The sequence below is a fragment of the Morus notabilis genome, unplaced genomic scaffold (genome assembly GCF_000414095.1).
Source record: "Morus notabilis unplaced genomic scaffold, ASM41409v2 Scaffold73, whole genome shotgun sequence".
Classification (NCBI taxonomy): Eukaryota; Viridiplantae; Streptophyta; class Magnoliopsida; order Rosales; family Moraceae; genus Morus; species Morus notabilis.
Window position 1 is genome coordinate 1,044,625 of NW_010358777.1, and position 24,042 is coordinate 1,068,666.

Sequence of the window (24,042 nt, forward strand, 5' to 3'; positions counted from 1 at the left end):
CCTTTTCCCAACGCGACCCTGCGAAACTCTCGCTCTCTTTCTCTCTCTGTCTGACCAAAGCGCAAGAAGAACTCTCAGAATATTTTTTTAGAGAGAGAAACTAGAGAGAGAAAGAGGGGGATCAGGTCGTATGATCTTGCGTATACACTGGCGTGCCGGTTTGTTTTGGGCGATCGATTGGGCACAAGGAAAATCCGAAGATGGATTTGATCAAGAACGTCAAGTCTCTCGACTGGGAACACGAATCCGATCCAGCCTACGAAGATTTCATGATCGTCCCTCTCCTTTCTCTGTTCTTCCCCACAGTTCGATTCTTTCTCGACAGATTCGTTTTTGAGGTATCGAATTTGTATATCAGCTTATAAATTTGCGTTAGAAATGTGTTGCTTTGACCCTTTTATTTTTCTTTATTTCTTTTTCAATTTGTTGATTCTCGTATTTTCTTTATTCTTTTTAGAACGAAACTCATAAGTTTATGCACTAAAATTTAAGTTTAGACTGGAGTTTAAAATTAAATTTAAACTTGAGTTTAAATTTTTTTTTTAATTTAAATTTATAAACTTAAAAAATAATATTTTTTTATTTTTAAAAATATTATAATTTTTTCGTTTTAATTTTAATTGAGATGATTTTTTAATACATTTACAATAAAAAGATGAATAAAAACCTCATCTATATATCTTATTAAAATTTTTTATTATTATTAAATTTTTATTAAAATATTATTTAAATATAAATTTAAGTTTTGATCAATTCAAACACAAATTAAAAAAAATTCTCAATTTAAATTATAATTTAAATGTGTATATCTAAACATAAACTTAAATTACAACTTTAACTTAAGTTATAATTTAAATTCAACTTAAAATCATCACTCAAAACACTATAACTTAAAAAAGTAAAAGAATAACCTTAATTTTTTGTTAGATTCTTGAACTTTTGTATTGTTTCTGTTATATTTTAATGGGAGAAGAATGATTTGGTGGTTCTAGTTGAGTTCATGTATTTGATAATTTTCTCGGCTTTGATTTTGTCGTTCCTGTTTGTTGAGAAAGAAAACTTCTTTAAGCTGATAAGCCATTTTAAAGAATCGAATTTGGATGTTCGATTGTTTAGCTTGCTTGGGTTTTTGATTTGGAAATTTATTTTTGTATGCCTTTTTCTTGATCTTGCATGTCATATAACTTTCTTTGTTCCGAAGCATCTCCATGTCTCTGGAGCAGTTTTGATTGATTTATTTATTTTGCAATAATCAATTTTGAGTTTTTGAAGCTACTATTTGGACCACACAGAACTTGAGAGCTCATTATTGATATATCACCTATTTAGCTGGATTTCATTATACGTGTCTATTTAATTTTTTTTTTTTTCCCTTCAGAGGTGGTTATTTGATATTTACTATTTCACCTTTACTTTTATTGGAATATTGCACACGCGATCTCAAAAGACTTGGTAAGAAAATGTTCGTTATGAGAGCTACTCTTAGAGCATCTCCAATATTCAATACTATAATTGATGTGCCTTGCAAATTTAGCATTTGGTGTAAAAAAACACTCTTTAATGCAATGCTATTTGTTCTGAAAAATTTCCCACCAAGTATAGCATATGGGAAATTTAACATTTGATGGCTATTGGTTAAAATGTTTAGTTTTTCACTTAATCATTAGAACTTTTACATTTTCTAATTATTTTAAAAATAAAAGTTTTCTTTTACATTTTTCAAAGCTTAATGATTATGGAAAAATGTAGATTTAACATTTTAAATAGCATTATGCATTAGAACAAAAATGAAAATATCATACCATATTATACTTTTTAATGCTAAATATACAATTGGCATTAACTTTTGCATTAGAGATGGTCTTACTGTGAAAAAACTGTCCAATCTTTATCTGAGTTAATATTAAGCTTGGTAATTCATTGTTATAAGTCAGTTGGACTAGATTAAACTACGGATCAACAACTGGCTGCTTTTTTATTTTTATTTTTTCATTTGTTTTCCTAGAATATAATTATGATAATTCTATGGCTGAAAAATACCTCATTATTGGATATAGCTTTGAACTGTCAAATCACACTAGAATCATATTAGATTAAATATAATTTGAGTGTCTAGAATTATATCCTCCTAGTAACGGGCTTATTTTTCATACCCCCCTACCGTTGAATTCTTTATAATTATTGTCTTGGTAAGAATATAATCGTGTTTTCTTCTGTCTCAAGACTTTCAATTGATCATATGTACTGCAGAAATTGGGGAGACGATTGATTTTTGGAAGGGGGCATCAGGCGCAGGATTTGCAGACGGAAGAGAAAAGGAAAAAGATTAGAAAATTTAAGGAGTCAGCTTGGAAATGGGTTTACTTTCTTTCAGCAGAGCTTCTAGCTCTCTCTGTAACGTATTATGAGCCTTGGTTTACTAATACAAGAAACTTCTGGGTGGGTCCAGGAAATCAAGTCTGGCCCGACCAGAAAATAAAGTAAGACCTTTTGTTTCAATGTCAAATCTTTATGGTTTTCCAAGTCAGAAATTCACATTCTATTGTTTGTTCCCTGTGTTTAACCACCCCATCAATAGAATAAAAGCCTTTGTTTTACTAAACAATGGATTGTATTTTTATGGATATCAGGTTGAAATTGAAGGGATTGTATTTGTATTCTGCTGGATTCTACGCATATTCCATCTTTGCTTTGATTTTTTGGGAAACAAGGCGCTCTGACTTTGGGGTGTCAATGAGTCATCATGTTGCAACATTCATTCTCCTAGTGCTTTCTTACATTTTCAGGTACCTTTGATGAGTTACAACACCCCTCACCCATGGAAATATATTAGGATTAATTTCCTACAGGAAGTATGAGGGAGAGCTTATTTGATGGCACAACAATTTTATCCCATATTCCATGATGGACACAGTATGATGGATACTGGCTAATCTGATATTAGCACTATGCATACATTTGTAAAGAAAAGGGATATATACATTAGTAACGAAGAAGGAAAAAGAAAGAAAGAAAACTCTTCACTTGTACGAATCTGTTTCTTGCAGGTTTGCTCGTGTTGGTTCAGTTGTTTTAGCTATTCATGACGCCAGTGATGTGTTTCTTGAGGTTGGGAAGATGTCTAAATACAGCGGTGCAGAAGGGGTGGCTAGCTTTGCTTTTATTCTTTTTGTTATATCATGGGTCATATTGCGTCTCATTTACTATCCGTTTTGGATCCTTTGGAGTACAAGGTCTGTACAAGATGATGCTAAATTTTATCAAACCTGTTCAATTTCTGTTAGCTTGTAATATATGTCTTTTAGCCAAGGTTTAAAACTTCAGTTTTAGTCAAAGTAATTAACATATGGTTTATTGAAATCTATTGAATTATAAACTTTGATAATGTTAGAAAGAAGGAGCTGCTTAGACGTTGTTGCTAGTTTCTGATTTCTGAAAAGGGATGTCTATAGTCTAATTCTCAGTATGAAGTCCAGAAAATTTCCTCGTGTATTTGTGTAACTTTAGTGATGTTAACTCCTTTTCTTCTCTTTGCATATTTCAAACATCTGCTAGATCACTAGAGTTACATCTAAGTTATTAGCCTGCTAGACCATTTTGAATTTCTCTTGGAAAAGACTAGTTTATCGCTTCAGTACCTTAGAAACTATTGTTTCTTTGAACATCTTGGTTAATTGGCGTTCGTCTCAGCAAATTTAAAATTGAACATTGGAATAAGAAATGATTAATTTTAATCTTTAAATTTTTTTTCTCTCATGCTCTCGCAGTTATGAAGTTATTCTTACCTTGGACAAGGAAAAGCACCCAGTAGAGGGACCAATTTATTATTATGTTTTCAATTGTCTCCTCTACTCCTTGCTTGTTGTTCACATTTATTGGTGGGTGTTGATGTATCGAATGCTTGTCAAGCAAATCCAAGCAAGAGGCCGCATTAGTGAAGATGTTCGATCTGGTAAGAAAAATATATTTTTTAGATCATCTCATCGTGTGTCAGAGCCACATACATACTTTTCAGTATTGAAATAGAAATTTGACTCTAATAGGAAAAGGTGCATTAGAAATGTGAACATTTGCCTAAGTTTTCTCTCTATGCTGGAATTCCACTTGTTAGTTTTACTTGTACAAATTCTAGTAATTGGGGTAACAAATAATTTGATTGAGTTGATAATTTACATACTACTGTCTTTAATGATAAGGACTTAGATTTGCCTGCGTTTTATCTCTTCTTTTCCTCTCCTAAATCCAAATTTAAATTTTGGTTTATGAGTAGGGGATGTTAGAATATAGTAACAGAATGTGTCCCTTGTGTTCTACTTACGATGTGACCAGGAATCACTAAACGCAGCATGGCACATTTGTTTTGTCCTCTATTAGTAATATTCTCTTATTAATATCTCCGGTTATAGTTATCTTCTTCTTTGTTATCTAATTTTTTGTGGTACTTTTCCATGTTTCCTGATCAGATTCCGAAGGTGAAGACGAACACGAAGATTGATAAGGAAACAAAATTCACCGCTATAACTTTGACATTGCAAAAGGTGCTTTTACTTTGCAAGAAGCTTTTGCAATCCCCGTCAAAGGCCAAATTCATTTACTGTCTTTTATTTATAGGATTTAAAATGATTCATCTGCCTCTGTAGCATATTCTTTCTTGGTTGCTGCATAAATATTAACTATACAACCTTGGTAAATCAAGTGTATGGGTAGAATGTTCTGTAATTTTTTTTTAAGCTCCGAGTGCGTGTAATGTACCGCAGGATTTATTTACCATTTTCTTGCTTTCATCTTTTCATTACCTGCTTAGTCAAACTAAGGAGAACTTATTTTTTATTTTTCCTGCAGATAAAGGGCAGCTTACTTCTGATTTATGGAGAGGAAAAAAAAATAATTTTGGTCAAGAAATCCCTTTATAACTGAAGGGTTATATTGCTGGCTCAACTTCGAATTTTGGAGCAGGTTGATAACGGATCTCAACTGCTTGAGAAGTTTGATTCTTGATCTTAGATTTTGGATGTTGTAACCCCATTGCCTTGGCTTTTTGAGTCTGTTGGCTCGCAATTGATTTGTTTCAAGGATGTTAATATTAGCTTGAAATAGTTTTACTTGGACTAGAATAGTCGATTCGGCAGGTCTCGAAATTTTGCACATGAATTCAATCATTCTTTTCCCCGATAGCGTTGTTGTAACCGGAAATTTTCTTGTCTTTATAGTTTTCTTTTGTATCCATGATTGAACAGATGTTCTTTGGATTGATTGTTGATTCATTACAAGTGCAAGCTAGCAATACTGAGGTTTATGAGTCTTTTGTGTAGGGATGCTTCCCCATCCCCGCCCCTATACCGCCTAACTTGAGTTGGGGTTGGGAATTTCTATCGGATTTTTCTCTGTACCTTACCAATTTATTCATTTCTTGCAACATAATCAAAACTCTTCAAGTAAATTTTATCAAATTAAGGAGACGTTTAGTTCATAGATTAGAGTAATGAGATTATAATCATTTTTGATTTACGTGTATTTTTTATGAGAGAAAATACTGTAGCGAATCATGAATTATAATTCAAATCGGGGTACGAATCTCCTAACCAAACAACCCATAAATGTAACATTCTTTGTGAGTATGGTACACAATTATCCTATTCTTTTCAATGAGAAAATTCAAAAAGTATTCCTTAATTTTGTCTAAATATAATTTTTATCTCTGAATTTTTTAAAATTCAAAAAGTATTCCCTATGTTTTTAAAAAAAGACAAAAAGTATTCTCTCTTTTAAATTCTCTGGTTTAGTTTTTTTAAAATGGCTAAATTGTCTTTAGATATCTTATATACTATTTAAATTTGTGTTAGTTTATATAAATTTTCAAACACCCCTCTTAATTTTTTTTCTTTCTATTTTATATTTTTTTGAAGTGGCTCACTTAAGAAATTTACAACGCCAATTTGAACAAGTTTTTTTTTTTTTTTTCAATTTTAATAAAAAAAGACAAAAAGTATTCCCTCTTTTAAATTCTCTAGTTTAGTTTTTTTAAAATGGCTAAACTGTCTTTAGATATCTTATATACTATTTAAATTTGTGTTGGTTTATACAAATTTTCAAACACCCCTCTTAAGTTTTTTTTTTCTTTCTTTTTTATATTTTTTTGAAGTGGCTCACTTAAGAAATTTACAACAACAATTTAAACAAGTTTTTTTTTTATTTTAATAAGAAAGTGAAATCTTAAAAAAAAAAAAGATTTAAACTTTGTCACGTAATAGTGCTGGCCAATTCTAACAAGTTAGTTTATTATGCTCTGCAAAATACAATTTCACCTCAAATTGATAAATAAATTTGTCATGTCTAATATTTCAATATATATATATATATAATTACATCTTTTTTTAAAAAAAAATTTCACTTTCTTATTAAAATGAAAAAAAAGTAAAAAAAAATGTTCAAATTAGTGCTGTAAATTTCCTAAGAGGTTTACTTCAAAAAAGAAAAAAATCTAAGAGGGGTATTTAAAAGTTGGTATAGCTCAACATAAATTTGGACAGTATATATGAAATATTCAACGACAATTTGGCCATTTTAAGTTTAAAAAAAGGGATATTTTTTGTATGGGTTGAAAAATAAAGGGTATACTTTTTGGATTTTAAAAAACTCAAGGATAAAAGTTGTATTTAGATAAAATTGAGGGGATATTTTTGAATTTTCTCCTTTTTTAAAAAAAAAAAAAAGTGTGTATCGGGCTGGTGTGTTGCCCTTGTACCCGCCCTGCAGTAAAAATGCAAACTCTACTTTTGTATGTAACAGAATTTAATAAAGAGCAGTGATATGTACGATAAAAGTAAATAATTACAAATTATTAGGGACATGGTGAAAATGTGAATGCATGTGTGTTAAATTTTGCATAATTTATAAAACTAAAATTTTGATTTTATCCTAATTTTCTTGGTATTAGTGAATGTTTGGTTCATGAATTCAAAATTATGATTCATAACCATTCTTAAGTTACATGTATTTTTTGTGAGAGAAAATACTGTAGAGAACCATGAACCATGATTCGAATCATGGCACGAATACACCAACCAAACACATTGTAAGAAATTATTCATAATTTTATCTCTTTTTTTTTTTTTTACTTTAAACAAATTTATATAGCCTATTTAATTGGTTGGTTTGAATAAAAAAGTTTGAACACAAATTTGTGTCAAGAAGCTGTTTTTTATGCGTATTATTTTCTGTTGCATCATCAAGCATATATAGTACAAAACCGGTTTCTCCTTCATAAATAATAATAATAATAATAATAATAATAAATAAATAAAAAGAGGAGGTTTTAAAGTTTAGGCAAATTTTATCTTGGAATCTCAAAAAACCTTATAGAGTCTTTATAACTATTAGATTAATTTTTTATCAGTCAAATATATATATAAGTTTGTGTTAAAAATTAATAACGTGTCACATATAATTATTTTTATTATAGATCTAACATTTAAAAAATTAATTTAATAATTAAAAAAACAAGACCTTACCAGAGGAATTTTTTTAAATCTCACCGAAAGATTTTAAAATTTAATTCTTCACCCTTTCTTTAATAGTTAAAAATTAGTATGTCAAGTTATTACGGGAGATTTTTCCTTAAAAAAATAAATAAATAAACAGCTGTATGGTTGAAGATTTTACATTCAGCCACGAAGTTGAGTTCTGGATTCTCATTTCTCGTGTTGGACAAGGAAGAGCCCGGACTTTCAAAGACAAAAGCTGCGCGCTTCCACCGTCGGCAGACCAGACCCCCAATTCTAACCTAAACATCATCTACTCCCACTCAATTATTCCTTAGGTTGTTTGGATTCCAGGAAAATTAGAAAAAGAAAAAGAAAACTAGAGACTTTGTCTTCGCTGGGGCTTTTACTCCAACCAATTCCGTTCAATACTTTCGGAGGTGAGCTCTTTTGCCACCCCCTTATTAGCTTTCCTGCTTTTCTTCGCCCTGTTTTTATGATCATTCTTGTGATTTTCTTGGAAACCAAACACATACTTGAACAGTGATTGAGATCTGGTGAGAATAGTAGATACTAGATAGTAGCTGAAGTAAAGCTAAATATTTTTCGGAAGCAAAAAGATTTGTGCCTGTCTTTAATGTATGTGGTTTCCCTGGTGATTTGCGCAATAAATGAAAATGGATACCCTAACGGGTTTTTTTTTTTTTTTTTTTTTTTTTTTTTTTTTTTTCTTCTGATTTTCTCCAGATTTTTGTTTGGATCTTCTTGGCGTTCTTACATTGAAGTCTTGGTCTGTTGAACATGCCTATCAAATAATGATTAGTTCAGATTATGAAATGAATTTGGTCTATATGTTTTGGCTCTGTTTATAAGAGGTCACTGCTAGTTTATATGTACTTAATTGTTGAAGTTCCAACGTTGATTTCTTTATTTTGAGGGAGTTTCTGTATCTATGAATTATTGGTGAATAATGAATTGTGATAGACTGATTTAATGTAAATCTTTTGTGAATCAAGTTTGCAAAGTGATTGTGGAGTTAAGTGAAATATGGAAGACGTTATAACTGAGATTCCCCCACCATCAAGGTTCTACCAAGAAGATCTAAACACCTTCACACCTCCCTCAACGCCTATTCCGTCGCCATTCCTCTTGTTTTCCAATCCAAAACCTAAAGAGCCTCTCCGACCGTCTCTCCTCATCATTGCCATATCATCGTCTTCCCTCTACATCTTCCACCACTTGCCCTCCAAGGAACTAGTCGGAAGCCTCGTCCTTCCTGAGTTACCCTTTTCCGGAAATTCCACTGAGCCCTCTCTCCGAGACAAGTCCTGCAATATCTACTCCATTGGCGATGGAAACAATTTGATTCTCCTTGTCTCCGTCCAGTGCCCTGTTGCTGCGGAGAGGTCTCACATTGTTGCTAAGTTGCTGATAGGGGAGCAGATCGTTCCTGAAAGGGTACTGGTTTTGGACTCTGTTCAGCGCCAGAACTTTCGAGGTAGGCTCTCGCCGGATGACATATTTGCTTTCAAGCTGGAGACGTCATCGGAAAGGAAAGGGCTTGGTGGCAGCATTGCGCTCAAAGGGGTAGACTATTTTCCATCGGGAAGTGTGGTGGAGGGGCTGGCTGCAGCTCTGTTGAGTAGATGTGAGATGAGGAAGATCAAGGGAACTCTATGTGTTACATGGCCTGAAGTGGGTAGTTCTGCAGTGTCCCTGGTTAAGTCTCTACTGAAGAAGGTTTTGCCTAGCTTGGATTTAAGCATATGCGCTGGTGCTGAGGATGAATATTTTAGGTCCAGCCATATCAAGGATAATCTGTTTGATTCTAAATTGTATACCTGAACAACTAGGTTTCGAGTTGCTGGTTCTATGTACCCAAAGATGTTTGTTTTTGTCTCCCATTTTAGATCTTGCTAACATATAGATTTTGTCGTTTCGATGTTCCTCAATTTTGTTTTCGGAAGAAAAATGAAGAATCAAGTAATAGAATGTTATGCTGTTTTACTGTGAGAAGTTTTGATGTCTTTCTCGTCTTCAGCCAAGTTGGTTTTTAAAAGCACTTGGAGGACCATAGAGAATTGGTAATTTGAAAATGTTGTCACAATAATGGGTCCAATCATGTGCAGCTATGAGATCATAAATTCACAAGGGTGACCAAGAATTTTCCTTGAAACCAATAAAATGGAGTGTACATTCTATGATCCATTCAAGGTAGCGAGTATGACCCGTCCACTCTTTTCTGGTTCTTTGAAGTTTATCTTCGATGTGACAATAAAGAAAGAAATTGCTTCTTCGCTGTGTTATGTGGAAATGTTGATTCCTAGTTTCATTTGTGCATAACAGAACCCCAGTAAAAGTTAAAATTCAGCATATATGAATATGATCTTTAAATACAATTGATTTAGGTTATGAGAAACATAGCATAAAATAGGAAAGATTCCAATTGGAAAACCATCTGGATGTACTTGCCCAGATTTCTGATTTTGAGGATGTTAAAAAAGTTATCCCGAGCTGTTGCAAAGGGATTGAAGAATGCAGGACTCCATATATATATATATATCTCTCTCTCTCTCTTTAAATTTTTATTTTTGGCGGAATAAAGAGGGAAGTTAAAACCTTTTGAAATCTGATTCCCATGATTGTATTTCTTTTTGCTAATTAAAAAAAAAAAATCAGTGGTGTGTACGTCTTTACCCAACGCCGCTTTCGGATTTCACTAGAACCGCATGAGACTAGCTCACACTTTTGTCAACAACCTCTATAGATCCATTCACAGTCCATACCTTTGTCAACAATCTTTACAGATCCATTCATGTATTGTCAAGTACAAACCTCATATTTCGAAGTAGAAAGTGTTGGCCATAGAATTTAACCTTTAAATTTTAAATGGTGGGAGAAAGAGATGGAGAGCGTTCGTCCCTTACCGCTACGCCACTTGCACCAGTGGTTTTCATTGATGTATTTCGGTCGCTCTCCATGGCAGCAATAAAGAGCATAAAAGATTCATTATTATAAATATAAGTCTACAAAGTGATATATAGAAGTACACAGCTAAGATTTGCTCAATTATCAAGTCTAACAACAAAGGTGACATGGAGAAGTAAACAGCCAATAGTAGCTCAATGTTCGAACAAATAATCCATACTTAGTGGGTTATTAGTAGTCTTAAGTTAAATTCTACTAACACATGAAAACGTATATGCTCTTCTTGCACTTAATGATCACGACTTTGACATATTCTCATCTATTCTAAATTCTCTGGTTTGCATCTGCCCCATGGAAAAGCAAGAAATCTTGTTTGTAAAGAATGTAAGATTTTCAATTCACTTCTTGCAAGTCTTCTTTGACGAACAACATGAATTAAAATTAGATTGTGTAAAGTGTTTTGGTTTAACCTAATTTGCTCAAATTAGTCTACAACTCATCCAATGAAATTCACACGAAATAACAGTCCAAAACAAATAAAAATAAATAAGTAAATGCCATTTTTTCCCCTATTGTAATACTAGTGTCTTGAACAAGTTAGTCTCCACTGCTCCTCCAACTTGGGCTGATTTACTGTAATTTAAGACAAATTTATATATAAACTAGACTTTGTCAAAAAGTTGAAAGGGGAAAAATTGCATGACTTAAGTTTCCAATTTGGTGACTAGAGATGATTCTTAATAGTAAGGCGTTAAGCAAAACACTAACTTCTATTTTATGATCTCTCTCACACACAAACTTTTGGTTTTGGAGTACCCACCAACCAGGCCAAAAATTAGTTGCATCTCCTATTGACTCCAGAAATCTTCTTCATGCAATTCACTCAAACGCACTGGCAAAATCAAAACGTGCACAATTGTGTATTCTCTTCACTTATATACATACATACATATATATATATATATATATATATATATATCTTACAGTCCCAAGAAATTTTCACTTGTCCAAGCAAAACTATAGAGAAGCTAAAACAGAAAAAAAAAAAAAAAAATGGAGCATTCCCTTTGTTTTAGACCCTTTGCTCTACAATTTATGATTTTGGTCCTCTGTGTTTTGAACATTAGTGTTCATGCAAGTGATTTTCCTTTAACACTTGATTACTATGCTAAAACGTGTCCAACTGTGTTTGACATGGTGAGGAAAGAATCAGAATGCGCCGTGCTCTCCAATCCTCGCAACGCGGCGTTGATAATTCGCCTACATTTCCATGACTGTTTTGTTCAGGTCCATACTTAAGTTCCTTTTCTCACATTTCTTGAGACTGAAATCTGTTCCACTCCATATCATACTTCCTAATCTTTGTTTGATATGTCCCGGTAAACTGTGTTGTATAGTATTACGTCGACACTAATTTCGTCGACATGATACAATATATTCTACTATGACGTGCCAAAGTGATGCAAAAAAAAATCAAGCTTTTGAAGATTAAATGTTTAGAAATGTTTTATTTATTTATTTATTATTGTTATTATCATTATTATTAATTTTTTTGTTTTGGGGGGTTATGCAGGGATGCGATGCCTCAGTTTTGCTAGATGACACAATAAGCCTGAAAGGAGAGAAGAAAGCTGCTCCCAACAGAAACTCTTTGAAAGGTTATGATATCATTGATAAGATCAAAAACATGGTTGAATCAGAGTGCCCTGGGATTGTCTCATGTGCTGATATTCTCACTATTGCAGCCAGAGATGCTGTGATTTTGGTAGTTTTTCTTTTCTGTTTTTTAATATGCGTGTTTAAAGTTTATTCTTTAAAGGTATGTTTGGTAGGAGGGAGGGACGGAGGGAGGGAGAGTGGTGGAGGGAGAGAGAGACTTTCTCCGGGCCTATCATTTTGGATCATTTTACCAATAAAAGGATCCAATCAATCCACTAAAATTTAAATAAAATTATTTTTTCACCTTTCAAAATAAATTATTAAAAAATAATAAAATGGATAATTTAGTAATTAAATAAATAATTATCATTTATTCTTTCAATTCTCTTTCCATCCAACTAAACAACATAAAAGATTATTATAATTCTCTTCAGCCTTCCTACTCTTTATCCTTTCAACTATCTACATCCTTTTTATTCTCCATCTCTCTAACCAAACGGAGCGACATATTTTTTTTTTTCACTTTGTAGTATAATTGTTTTGTAATTTTGTAGGTTGGTGGACCATACTGGGATGTTCCTGTGGGAAGAAAGGATTCAGTGACTGCAGGGCATGATCTTGCGGAATCAAATATTCCCACACCAAACCAGTCCCTTCTTTCACTCATTTCCAAGTTTCTTTATCAAGGTCTCTCTGTTACTGATATGGTAGCCCTTTCAGGTAAGCATGCTTCTCTCAAGGAGATCTATTTAATAGTCCTACCTAAGAAATCTTTTGACGGTATATAGGCCCATATTATATACTTCTAATTGCGGATCTAAATTTTTTTTTTTTTTTTTCAATAAAGTACTATGAGAATATGTATATCATTGGATGGGGGATGGTTTTATATATTAATTTTTAAAGTGAGGTGTAATTATAATTTTTCTTGTAAAACGGGGGGTACAATTACAACTTATAAAAAAAAATCTGAAAAAATTCAAACTTTTAAAATTAAGTAGGGGTACAAATCTCTACTCAATAAAGTGTGGCTCTATTACCCTATACACTATAGGCCCCGTTTATTTCACCAATTCGATTTTAGAATTCGAGTTCTGTTACAGTAAAAAACTCTCAGAAACAGTTACACTAATTTTTTTATTACAGTAAAAAGCTATAATATAAAGTCATATCTCAACTCGAATTAAAAACTTGAATCAACGAACTAAATTGACCATATTTATTTTAAATCGTATGGTTGCAATTAATGGTGTTATATATATATATTTTTTTTTTTTCTTTTTTTAGGAGAATGGTCTTATAAGTTAAATATAATGAGGACACCAGATGTTCGGTTGGTATGAGCAGAATTGAATTATTATTATTGTTATTTTCATTATTATTGTTGGTATTATTATAGAAGTAATTGCTAGAATAAAGAAAGTTATATATCCTTGTTAGAAATTGTCTTTTAATGATGCTGTAACACGTGCTATTTATATAGCAATATCTTGCATGAATAAAACTCAAATTTCAAGTTTTTGGTCCGTTCCTACTTAGTCCATGGGACCTAAATTAGGGTTCAACAAGAAAACACATGCTAGAAAAATTCATTCTTTGCACATAATTTTCAGGATCCCACACGATTGGGGTGGCACGGTGCACAAACTACCGAGACAGGATTTATGGCGATTTCCGAGCAACAACCAGGCTGAATCCGATCTCTGAACCATACCTCGCAAAATTGAAATCTAGTTGCCCTAATAATGGAGGTGACAACAACATAACAACATTGGACCATGTCACACCAAACCTTTTTGACAATTCATACTATCACATACTATTAAAAGGAGAAGGACTTCTTAACTCAGACCAGGAATTGTATTCAAGTGTTTTTGGTGTTCAAACTAAGGAGCTTGTCAAGAAGTATGCAGCCGATCCGATCACTTTCTTCCAACAGTTCGCCGATTCGATGGTGAAAATGGGAAATATTCTGAATCCAGAGAGCTTTGTTACAGGGGAAGTTAGAAAAAATTGCAGATTTGTTAACACATGACGAGCTGAAGTTAATTTTTAGTCCCTCATAAGTCACAGAAATATTTCAATATGAATTTATAAATGTTTGTTGTAATGAGAAATATCTTATGTTTTTTCATAAAACAATCACTGCTGGGAATTAATTGTTTCTACATATTCATTTATAGACTCCACCAAAATATGTGCTTCTTGTCTATGTTTTGAACATTACTGAAATGAAATGCAAATGTCTTTCTACTTGCCATTAATTTCCTTCTCTTATAGTTAAATTATTTATAATATTTAAAACACAATCCAATGAAGAATATAAAAACATGAATATATATATATAGTCAATTTTTTTGCTGGTAAATATAGTTATGTATTTAACAACCCCAAAAAAACACTAAAGAATATGAGAATTTTACTGATGAAAATAATGACTAATTTGATACTTTCTAATTAATTTCAGAACTTTATACACACACTCACATTCTTTTATACATTGTATCTAAATGTGATTCCCGTTTGAGAGTTCAGAAGGTTGCATTGGTAATGTTACCAAAAGAAAATGTAAACATGTATACTGGGTCGGCTCAAACAATTTTTGGAGCCTTAGGCGACAATTTTGAAAGAAGCCTTTTATAAAATGCTTAAAAATTAGACTATTATTCTTCCAATTTCCAAGTATTCCTTATTGTTATCAGTTTTGCAAAATTTGGTCTGTTTAGGCCTTCTCTTTAAGTTTTTAATGTGAAATAAGCATCAAAGAGATAATAAATAAAAAAATAAAAATTAATTGATGGTCTTAAGTTTGATGGGGAACTTTACGCAATTGCTCCACTTCCCTGAGGCTTCTACCGGTATTGCCTGTATCGCTGCTATGGGCCGAGAGTCATGGGCCATGTTTAAATGGGTAATGGCTACTCTTTTTCAATTGGTTAATCCTCGTAAATATCCTTAAAAGCTTGAATTAGGATTTTTACTATTTATTTTTAATTTATATTTGTTTAGTTAAATAATTATACTAATAAAAGGGTATTTATCAAGAGTAAAAGATAAAAGTCCAGACTCATGCACTCTCAAGAGTAAATTTTCTATTTTTTCTTTTTAATTTTTTATTTTTTTAATTTTAATTTTAGGGTGACAAGTTTCTTTCTTTATTCATTTTTTCCTAGAGGAGGGTGACTACATTTGTTTAGACCCTTCTAGAACCAACAGAAATGGCGAATCAGAAGACCATCACTTTTAAAAGAGTTTTTTCGGTGAACAAAAATGTGAAGGGATGGTCACCCCTGGGTACCTCCTATGTTCACATTAAGTTGTAGATACAATAATTTGAGAGACGAAATGTGTCGTACTAATTTTATTAAGAAGTAATGAATATTGAATTTTTTTTTTAATATAACGACCTAATGAATATTGAATCGGTAATTTAAAAATAATCTCAAAGGCTTTGTGTAAGATTGGAATTTGAGATCTTTTACCTACTAAATACATCATTTTTATGAAAAGATTTGAGTTAATTTACAGATAAAAATAGTATAGTTAAATATATAATTAGGTTTTATAAATGGCATTTGGGCTGAGTTTCATACAAACGAGGAAGAAAGGGAACATGGCAAATTATGATCATTTTACATAAAGCAAATTATTATCATTTTTAGCTAGAAGGAAGATGCATATTCAATGTCCACAAGTGATGACATATCTATGTACAAAAACAGGTGCCTTAGACTCGGCACTCACTGAGAACTAAAAATTCAAACTAAGAAAGCCCGAGTTTAGAAAGAGGGGAAAGAAAACTAATATGAAAGCATGAATATAAATGAACTTTTTTTTTTTTTTCACTTCTTAAGAAGTTTACAGCGTAAAATGTCTTCAGAGGAAGTGAGTTTCATGGCATATGCTATTTTTCCTTCTAGTTGGTAATTTCAACGCATGATAAGGAATGGAGATTAGATGAAGAACAGGCAAAAGTATAAAAGTAAAACATATGCATATCAACCTCATATTCAATTCAATAGACAGTATGGCATAAGTGTCAAAAGTAATATTTCAATACCAAAAAAAAAAAAGAAAAACTCGTACTATAGAAACTGTTACTCTAGTCCACTGATAAAAATTGTTAATTTTAATCACGTGATTAATTTTTATGGTGCGCGGTATATAACTGTCCTTACTAATCCAATGGCCAAAATAATCCTCTAAGCAAAAATAGCCATTTTTACCATAAAAGTTCCAAAAAAAAAAAAAACGACTTTTTCCATTCAACACGCTATTTACTACCTTGTTGTTAACGTTAAGGACTCGGTTCAATGGTTCTCGTTAGTAGTACTTTCTGCAAGTGGCCCAACTTGTACACCAATCGGTCCAATCGTTAGGGGCCGCAGTAATAACTTGCGACTCTTCTATTTTATTTTCTTTATCAATGGCATAAGTTTTTCTTCTTCTTCTTTATTTTCTTTAAAAAAAAAAAAAAAAAAATTGTACATAGCTTGTTGTCAAGCATTATGTAGAACCTATCATTTATGATATAGCTCTGAATAGTGGGGGAAAAAGTGATTGAGGGGAGATGAAGGATTTGCCAAGTCAAGAAAAAGCAAGTATAAGTGAAACAAAAAGAAAATAAAATCTTTCAAAAGATTTGGATCTACTTTAAAGATCGTTATACTGAATAATCATATTGGCATGCTAAACGGATAACTCCTCTTTTTCTGGTTCCCTCAAATAAATTAGCTATATTAATCTTGATTGAGATAATTTCTATCAAAATTTATGCTACTAAATACATAGGGGTTTTAGTATATTTGCCTCTCTAAACTTATCGTGATTTAGTAAATTGTCCCATAAAATTTTAATTTTGATAAATTATCTCCTCAATTTGTAAAGTTATTGCAATGTGTCTCATTTTGACGATGATTGTGTTAAATTAGTATCAAAAAAACACATTCAGTAAAAAATTTCAACATTTCAATTCAAATGTAACACAAATATTTTAATATCTCAACTTTTAATGCCTTAAATCTAATATAAAATTTAAGCAAATTTAATTAAATTGGACACATTGTAATAAATTTACAAGTTCAAATAGTAACTTGTCAAAATTAAAAATTTAAGAGATAATTTACTTAATCACGATAAGTTTGAGAGACAATTGTGTCAAAAATCCAAATACAAATTAAGGTATGTTCTTCCAAGTCAGAAATAGTTGTTTTTGCTCATCCAATCAAATTGGCAATATCTATATATGTCCAATGTAAAGTTGGTCAAGGACGAGGAAAGTGAAAGATGGATAATAAATAAGATATGCATATATTTGGTCAAGGAAGTGAATTATAAGAAACGTTATAAGTCGGTCACGCCAGGTTGACAAAGTCTCTTTCCTAAAAGTTCAAAGTCCAACAATATATAATTTTTATATATTTCCAGTTTGGATGGAACATTTTTATCCTCTTTTTTCTTTAGTAGTCCCACAAGCAATTTGAATTGTGTTGCCGTGTAACCATAAAATTGATCTATGAATTGAGAAATTACCTGTAAGGCTTTCTCTCTCTAGATATTTGAATTAAAAGCATTTAAAATGCAAGATTACCTGTTCAATATTTTAGTGTTTCATATAGTATTTAACCAATTATATTATAACATGAAAACATATTATAATTCTAAATAATGTCTCATTTAAAATAGAGTGATTGGTACTTTTAGTCCGTAACCTTTAGATACAGTGATAATTGAGTCTTTAAACTTTTAATTTTAGTATATCAGTCTTTGAATATTTATTTATTTTTGACAGTTTTAGTCCCTAATATTAAAATTGATGAACAATTTCTGAAATTTAATAAAAATGGTCATGTGTCCATCAAGTGATAACTTGAAATTTTATAGAAATAGTTACATTACACGTAAAATTTTCTATTCATTACTGTTGAAAAGCTTAATATATGTATTTTGTAATTATTATAATTATTTATGTAAAATTTTCAATTATTATGCGATAATGATGTAATTTTATATGTTAAATTTCAAAAATGTTTATCAATTTTAATATCAGAAATCAAAAGTGTCAAAAAATAAATTCAAAGATTAATATGTCAAAATTAAAAAATTAGGAACTAAAATGTCATTTTACCTAAAATTGAGGGACTAATGAAACCAATTATCCTTTAAAATAATTGAAATATTTTTACAATTTTAATATGTTTTAATAATTGAATTTATTAAATGAATTGATTTAATATAATTTAAACATTGTTTGAGACTTAGGACAGTCACTAAGGGACATTTAAAACGCAAAAAATCTACAGTTTCCAGCCAAAAAATAAATCCAGCAAAAAAAAAAAAGCCCTAAGCAGGTATCAATTAAATCATTCATTAATATCGTAGGAAGCTTCTTTTGTCATTTTCAGCACTTATTTCAACTCAATTGAATATCTTTCTTTCTGGTCAGCGGTGAGAATCTACCACTCCATGAACCCCACCAAAGCTGCTTTGTGAATCCTTCAAAGTTCAAAACAATAAAAACAAGAAAAAGGTAATCATCTTTCGCAAGGAATTCTCCTTTTGAGCTTTGATCATTTTTATTTCACGCGCTCGCTTTGAGAAAAAAAAAATTAATTTTAACATTTTTTTTGGTGATAACAGCTGTTAAAATTATGAAGATTAATTATTGTTCTAATGTAGAGACGATATACATACTAAAATTTTATTAAAAGTACTTTAAGGATTTCATATTATAACTTTCTTTATATAAGAGAGTGTCATATTTAGAGTTATTGAAATGTTAAAAAAAATATAAAAATTCAGAAGTGTGAGATTTTATTTTATAAATGTCTCATAGTGAATTTTTCCGATGTCTAAAAGTGTATCTAACTTGTATTTAGAGTGAACTATACTATTAGTGCAAATATCGTATGTTTTTATTTTTATTTTTTATTTTTTGAAATCGATCTTGCTGGTATAAAATTAAGGACCTCTCTAATTCTTAATAATAGTGTTGCATGGATGTCATTGAGCCAAAATCACGTATATCATTAAAGTAGATTCGGGATGTAGATGATGATAATGGTAATGATGGTGATTATTGATTCCTCCTTTTTTTTTTTTTTTTTTTTTCTCTTTCCTATTCCAATACTAAATTAGAAGTATAACCTTTATTTTGCCGCATCTTTATTTAATGACACTCGATATATAGACAATTATTTTTTGTTGCCCTTCTTAGTTTCTATACCTTTCATACAACTTCATCCAGACCAGTTTCCTCTCTGTATTTGATCTTAATTCCACCTGACTTTCACCTTTTTGTCCTTATATGTTCTTCTCCCATTCCGCTGGACATATAATAATGTATAGTATTTCCTCAGCAATAAATAAATAAATAACGTATAGCATATAGAACTAGTGACTTTTTTTTTTTTTTTTTGTAATTTCCGATATCTTGAGTGTTTTCTTATTATATATATGAATTGATTTTTTTTTTTTAAAATTACCATGGAAGTAATGAAAGGTACAAATATATATATATGCCCCTAAATGATACAGTACTGAACCTCCACGAGAATCGAATCTGTACTCTCTTATCTTGTTAACAGCCTAAACATGCAAATCTGTGGTGACAATGTAAAGCCTGACGCTTTTTCGCCCTTTTAATGCGCACCATAGGCCATGGGCCAGCCACCTTTTCTATATCTATCATGTAAAGTGTTAAACGTTAAACTTTTAAGCGGAATATATAACACCTTGGAAATAGAATCTAAATCTGCTGTTTTATTTTTATTTTTTTAATTAGTGTTTAATTAATTAAATCACACCACATCATATCATTATAAATACAAAAGAGTAAGTTGAAAAATAATTTTTTTTTATATGAGGATGTATGATTTAATTAGTTAGACACTAATTAATACACTAAAATTAAACATTATATTTGAGTCTTGAAAATAACGAAAACCAGTGGCAGTAGCATAGCGCCAAGGAAGGATCACTTTATTATTACTCCTTTCCCATATGATAAAGATATGATTCTTGATGCCAAATAATGAGATTTTATGTTTGGCGTGTATTGATTTTTGAAAATTGTTGACGGGAGCATAAATTTTGGTCCCTACATTAGATTTGAGTCTTGAAAATATTGTTGGATGCAAATTGCAAATGGATTTTCCGCACTAAATAACTATTTGATGGTTCTGTTGACATATACGAAGCAAGAATAATCACCGAAGGCTTTGATAATTTTCAAATCCACCATGGTGCGTCTCATTCTTAAACTTTTCATCTGTCACGGATGGTCTCTCCTCCAACTAGCGTCAACAATGCCTCACTATCACCTAGCTTTGTTGACTCTACCTGTCTAACTTTATGTGCGCGTTTCTAAAAAATCATTCATGGTTTTAGACAAGCACCATAAGAGCATGGCACCATAAGAGCATGGTACCATGAACTGAAGAGCTTCCTTATCGCCTCTAAATTTGTCAATTCCCATGTCCAACCCACGCCTTTTAATAATCTACTACTGCGAAGGTCAAAATAGTTTATTTTCTTGACTATGTTTGACGATCTTGTTATTATAGGTGCTTATTGCAAATTTCTCTACGAGTTTATACACTTCCTCTCCTAGAATCTCTATTAATGCTTGGGACTCTTATCAGTTGTTCTTGGTGTTATTTGTTCCCCAGAAGTATGGCTTGTTTCCCACTCAACAGCACTACATTGTTGAGCTTCTTGTTCGCACCAAGATGAGTGCTCCACTTGCATCAAGTTCTCCACTTACATTGTAATATAACACCAGCCTTAGTACGATACAGTTGCCGACGGTCTCTAATATCTTCATTCACCAGCCCAGATATTGCCTGCACCGTTAATAAGCTCCCCAGGTTCATGCAACAGCCCATGACTGATCATTTGGCTGTTAGAGAATTTGAGAGTAGAGGATGAAAAGAATGTAAAAATAAGAGAGGGTTTGAGGCGTATAAGAATTTTTTCCTTTAAGGTTTTATTTGTCTTCACTTCTTAAAGTTTGCTAATGAGTTTTAATGGCAAATTACTCCCAAGATACAACAAACCTTTGAACACAATATCTAACAATAATATTGAGTTTCAGAACATAAAATAATGTATATAAATTTTCTGGAGAATTAATAAAGACAGAGGTGCCATTTCATTGAATGAATGCATCCTTTTTAAACATTACAACCTTTCACATAAAGTTACATTTTCAATGTAAATGTATCTTTTCCTGAATTGATACACCTATTACAATGGTTATATCTATTGCTAATAAGTGTTCAGATATGTGTTAAAACATATCGCCAATGGATGCGATGGTTCAAGACCTTTCAGATCACATAAACACACAAAAATATAGTTTTCTACAATAATACCCGCTGCAGCTGGTGTTTTTCCCGCTGCAGCGCAAAACAGACCCGAGAAGTCTGCACTGCAGTGCCCAAAACAGGCACTGCAGCGTGCCTGTTTTCTAGACAGGCACTGCAGCGCGCCTGTCTTCTTGGACTGGCGCTGCATTGCTAAATGATGCCTTGACAACACCAAATGGTGCTGTCAAACTCGCTGCAGCACATTAAACATGCGCTGCAGCGCTTCCTTGCGATTTTCCTTGTGGTTTAGGCCAAACATTATGTGATCTTGTAATTGAGAGACATTAAAATCTCTCTAACAATCCTCCACTATACATACATGTAGGTATTTTTCACTTTTAACCTCGAATTAGTGACTATACTTCAAAGTATTCACAAGACAATAATGTGCTTTGCATTAAACTTTGTCTCTTAAGCAAATACTGAAAATATATCACATATGTGTTATCCCAGACATAAAAATCTGTTCCAATTGTTTAGCACTATTCCTGCCTTGTGCTCTATCTTGGATTCATGAACATTTACAAGACTAAACCATGGTCTTGTTAGGAACGGCACCATTCCTTATGTTCACTTAGGTGAAGTTTCGAATTATATCTCTAGCTACATGAGACTCAAACTCCATTAAGAATATAATCTCAACCTTAAACACGTAGCTATTTTGCACTAAAATCTTAGAAGGGACTAATTAAATTTCGGTGCTAACCCGGTCATATAACAATGACTTGTTCTTACCCATTTAACTATGGAATAGCGGTACAACTACTACATAGTTGGGTTACCATCATCGGTGACTCTTTCAAAGAAAGATTTCAGTCTCATTCCACTAAATGTTTCTTTGACTAAGTCTCTTGAAAGATCTTTCGTCAAAGGATCCGCTAGGTTCTTGTTTGTCCTAACATAAACAATATTGATAACACCATCGGTTATCAATTGTTTCATATATTCATGTCTCAAGCTAATATGTCTAGATTTCCCATTATAAACCTTGTTATAAGCTCCAGATAAAGTAGTTCACTATCGCAGTACAAAGAAATAGATTGCATCGGTTGTGGCCACAACTCACTATCAAACAATAGATTTCTCAGCCATTCTGCTTCTTTGCCCACAGCGGCAAGTGCTATAAACTCACTCTCCATCGTAGAATGAGTTATGCACATTTGTTTCTCAGAAGCCCAAGAGACGGCTCCTCTAGCAATTCTGAAAATCCAACCGGATGTAGATTTGTTATCACTTGCACTTGTTATCCAACTTTCATCCGAGTACCCTTCAAGTACCATCGGATAGTCATTATATGACAAACTCAAATTAATGGTTCTTTTAAGATAACCAAGTAATCTACCAATTGCATTCCAATGTTCAATACCTAGGTTACTCGTGAACCTAGACATTTTACATACCGCAAATGCTATGTCGGGTCTTGTACAATGCAAGGCATACATTAAGCTACCAATCGCACTAGCATATTCAAGGTGTGCCACCGCTCGGCCTGCATTCTCTAGAATTTAATACTAGAATCATATGAGGTATTCGCTTATTTAAACTTCAAATGATTGAATTTAATAAGCACATTCTCAATATAATGAGACTGATACAATGAGTATCCCTCACTATGCTTCCTCACTTTTACACCTAAGGTAGTATCTACCTCACCAAGATCTTTCATCTTAATTTTTGAAGTTAGATATTTCTTGGTATCATTTACCCCTTGCATGTTTGTTCCAAAGATAAGCAAGTCATCAACATATAAACATATAATCACACCAAATTATTTGTAAATTTAGAGTATATGCATTTATCCGCATTATTATGCTTAAAACCATGAGATAAAATAACATTATCAAATTTCTCATGCCATTGTTTTGGTGCTTGCTTTAAACCATAAAACAATTTGAATAACTTGCAAGCCTTCTTTTCATTTCCAAGAATACGAACCCTTCCGGTTGTTCCATATAGATTTCCTCATCAAGATCACCATTTAGAAAAGCCGTCTTAACATCCATTTGATGCACATGCAAATTGTATATTGATGCAATTGCAAATAACACTTTTATGGATGTCAATCTAGCTACCGGAGCATATGTATCGAAATAGTCTATACTACGCTTTTGTTTAAAACCCTTGGCTACCATTCTAGCCTTGAATGTTTGTATAGACCTATCAGTATTGTACTTTCTTCTAAACACCAATTTGTTACTTATTGGTTTTAATCCCGGAGGAAGATCAACGAAGATCTAAGTTTGATTCGACATAATCGAATCCATTTCATCATTCACAGCCTCTCTCTAAAAAGAGGCATCCCTTGAAGACATAGCTTCACTGAATGTCTTTGGATCTTCTTCTACATTAAGCAACAATGGTATTTTATTAAGTACACCATTTCTATTTCCTTCAACCAAAAAGGTTAAAGCTTGAGATGAAATAAAATCCGGTGCTAAGTCATTTTCTTTTCTTCCACGTTGATTTCTCCTCGGTTCGAAAGTTGTCATAGCTTTCCCTTTATTAGTGGAGGTACCGGGAATGCCAACACATGGTTAATTAACATTATATTCTAATTTAGTGGAAGAATCAATGCTAAACTTGTTCTCAATAAATTCAACATCTCT

General features: G+C 32.0%; 3 protein-coding genes across 3 annotated transcripts; all 3 read left to right on the top strand.

The window, feature by feature from the left end:
* Positions 1-32: 32 nt before the first annotated feature.
* On the top strand, positions 33-5,338 carry LOC21409185 (LAG1 longevity assurance homolog 3). The gene is made up of 7 exons (XM_024162491.1): positions 33-338; positions 2,251-2,480; positions 2,631-2,786; positions 3,048-3,233; positions 3,768-3,952; positions 4,464-4,538; positions 4,843-5,338. Exons 1-6 carry the CDS (start codon positions 201-203, stop codon positions 4,493-4,495), a joined length of 927 nt encoding a protein of 308 aa, XP_024018259.1. The 5' UTR covers positions 33-200; the 3' UTR covers positions 4,496-4,538; positions 4,843-5,338.
* A 2,313-nt stretch (positions 5,339-7,651) lies between these two features.
* LOC21409186 lies at positions 7,652-9,706 on the top strand. Its single transcript, XM_010093379.2, has 2 exons — positions 7,652-7,921; positions 8,498-9,706. The coding sequence occupies exon 2, from the start codon at positions 8,529-8,531 to the stop codon at positions 9,324-9,326; it is 798 nt and encodes a 265-aa protein (XP_010091681.1). The 5' UTR covers positions 7,652-7,921; positions 8,498-8,528; the 3' UTR covers positions 9,327-9,706.
* Positions 9,707-11,438: 1,732 nt separating this feature from the next.
* On the top strand, positions 11,439-14,252 carry LOC21409187 (peroxidase 11). Its single transcript, XM_010093380.2, has 4 exons — positions 11,439-11,696; positions 11,983-12,174; positions 12,623-12,788; positions 13,682-14,252. Exons 1-4 carry the CDS (start codon positions 11,463-11,465, stop codon positions 14,101-14,103), a joined length of 1,014 nt encoding a protein of 337 aa, XP_010091682.2. The 5' UTR covers positions 11,439-11,462; the 3' UTR covers positions 14,104-14,252.
* Positions 14,253-24,042: the final 9,790 nt, after the last annotated feature.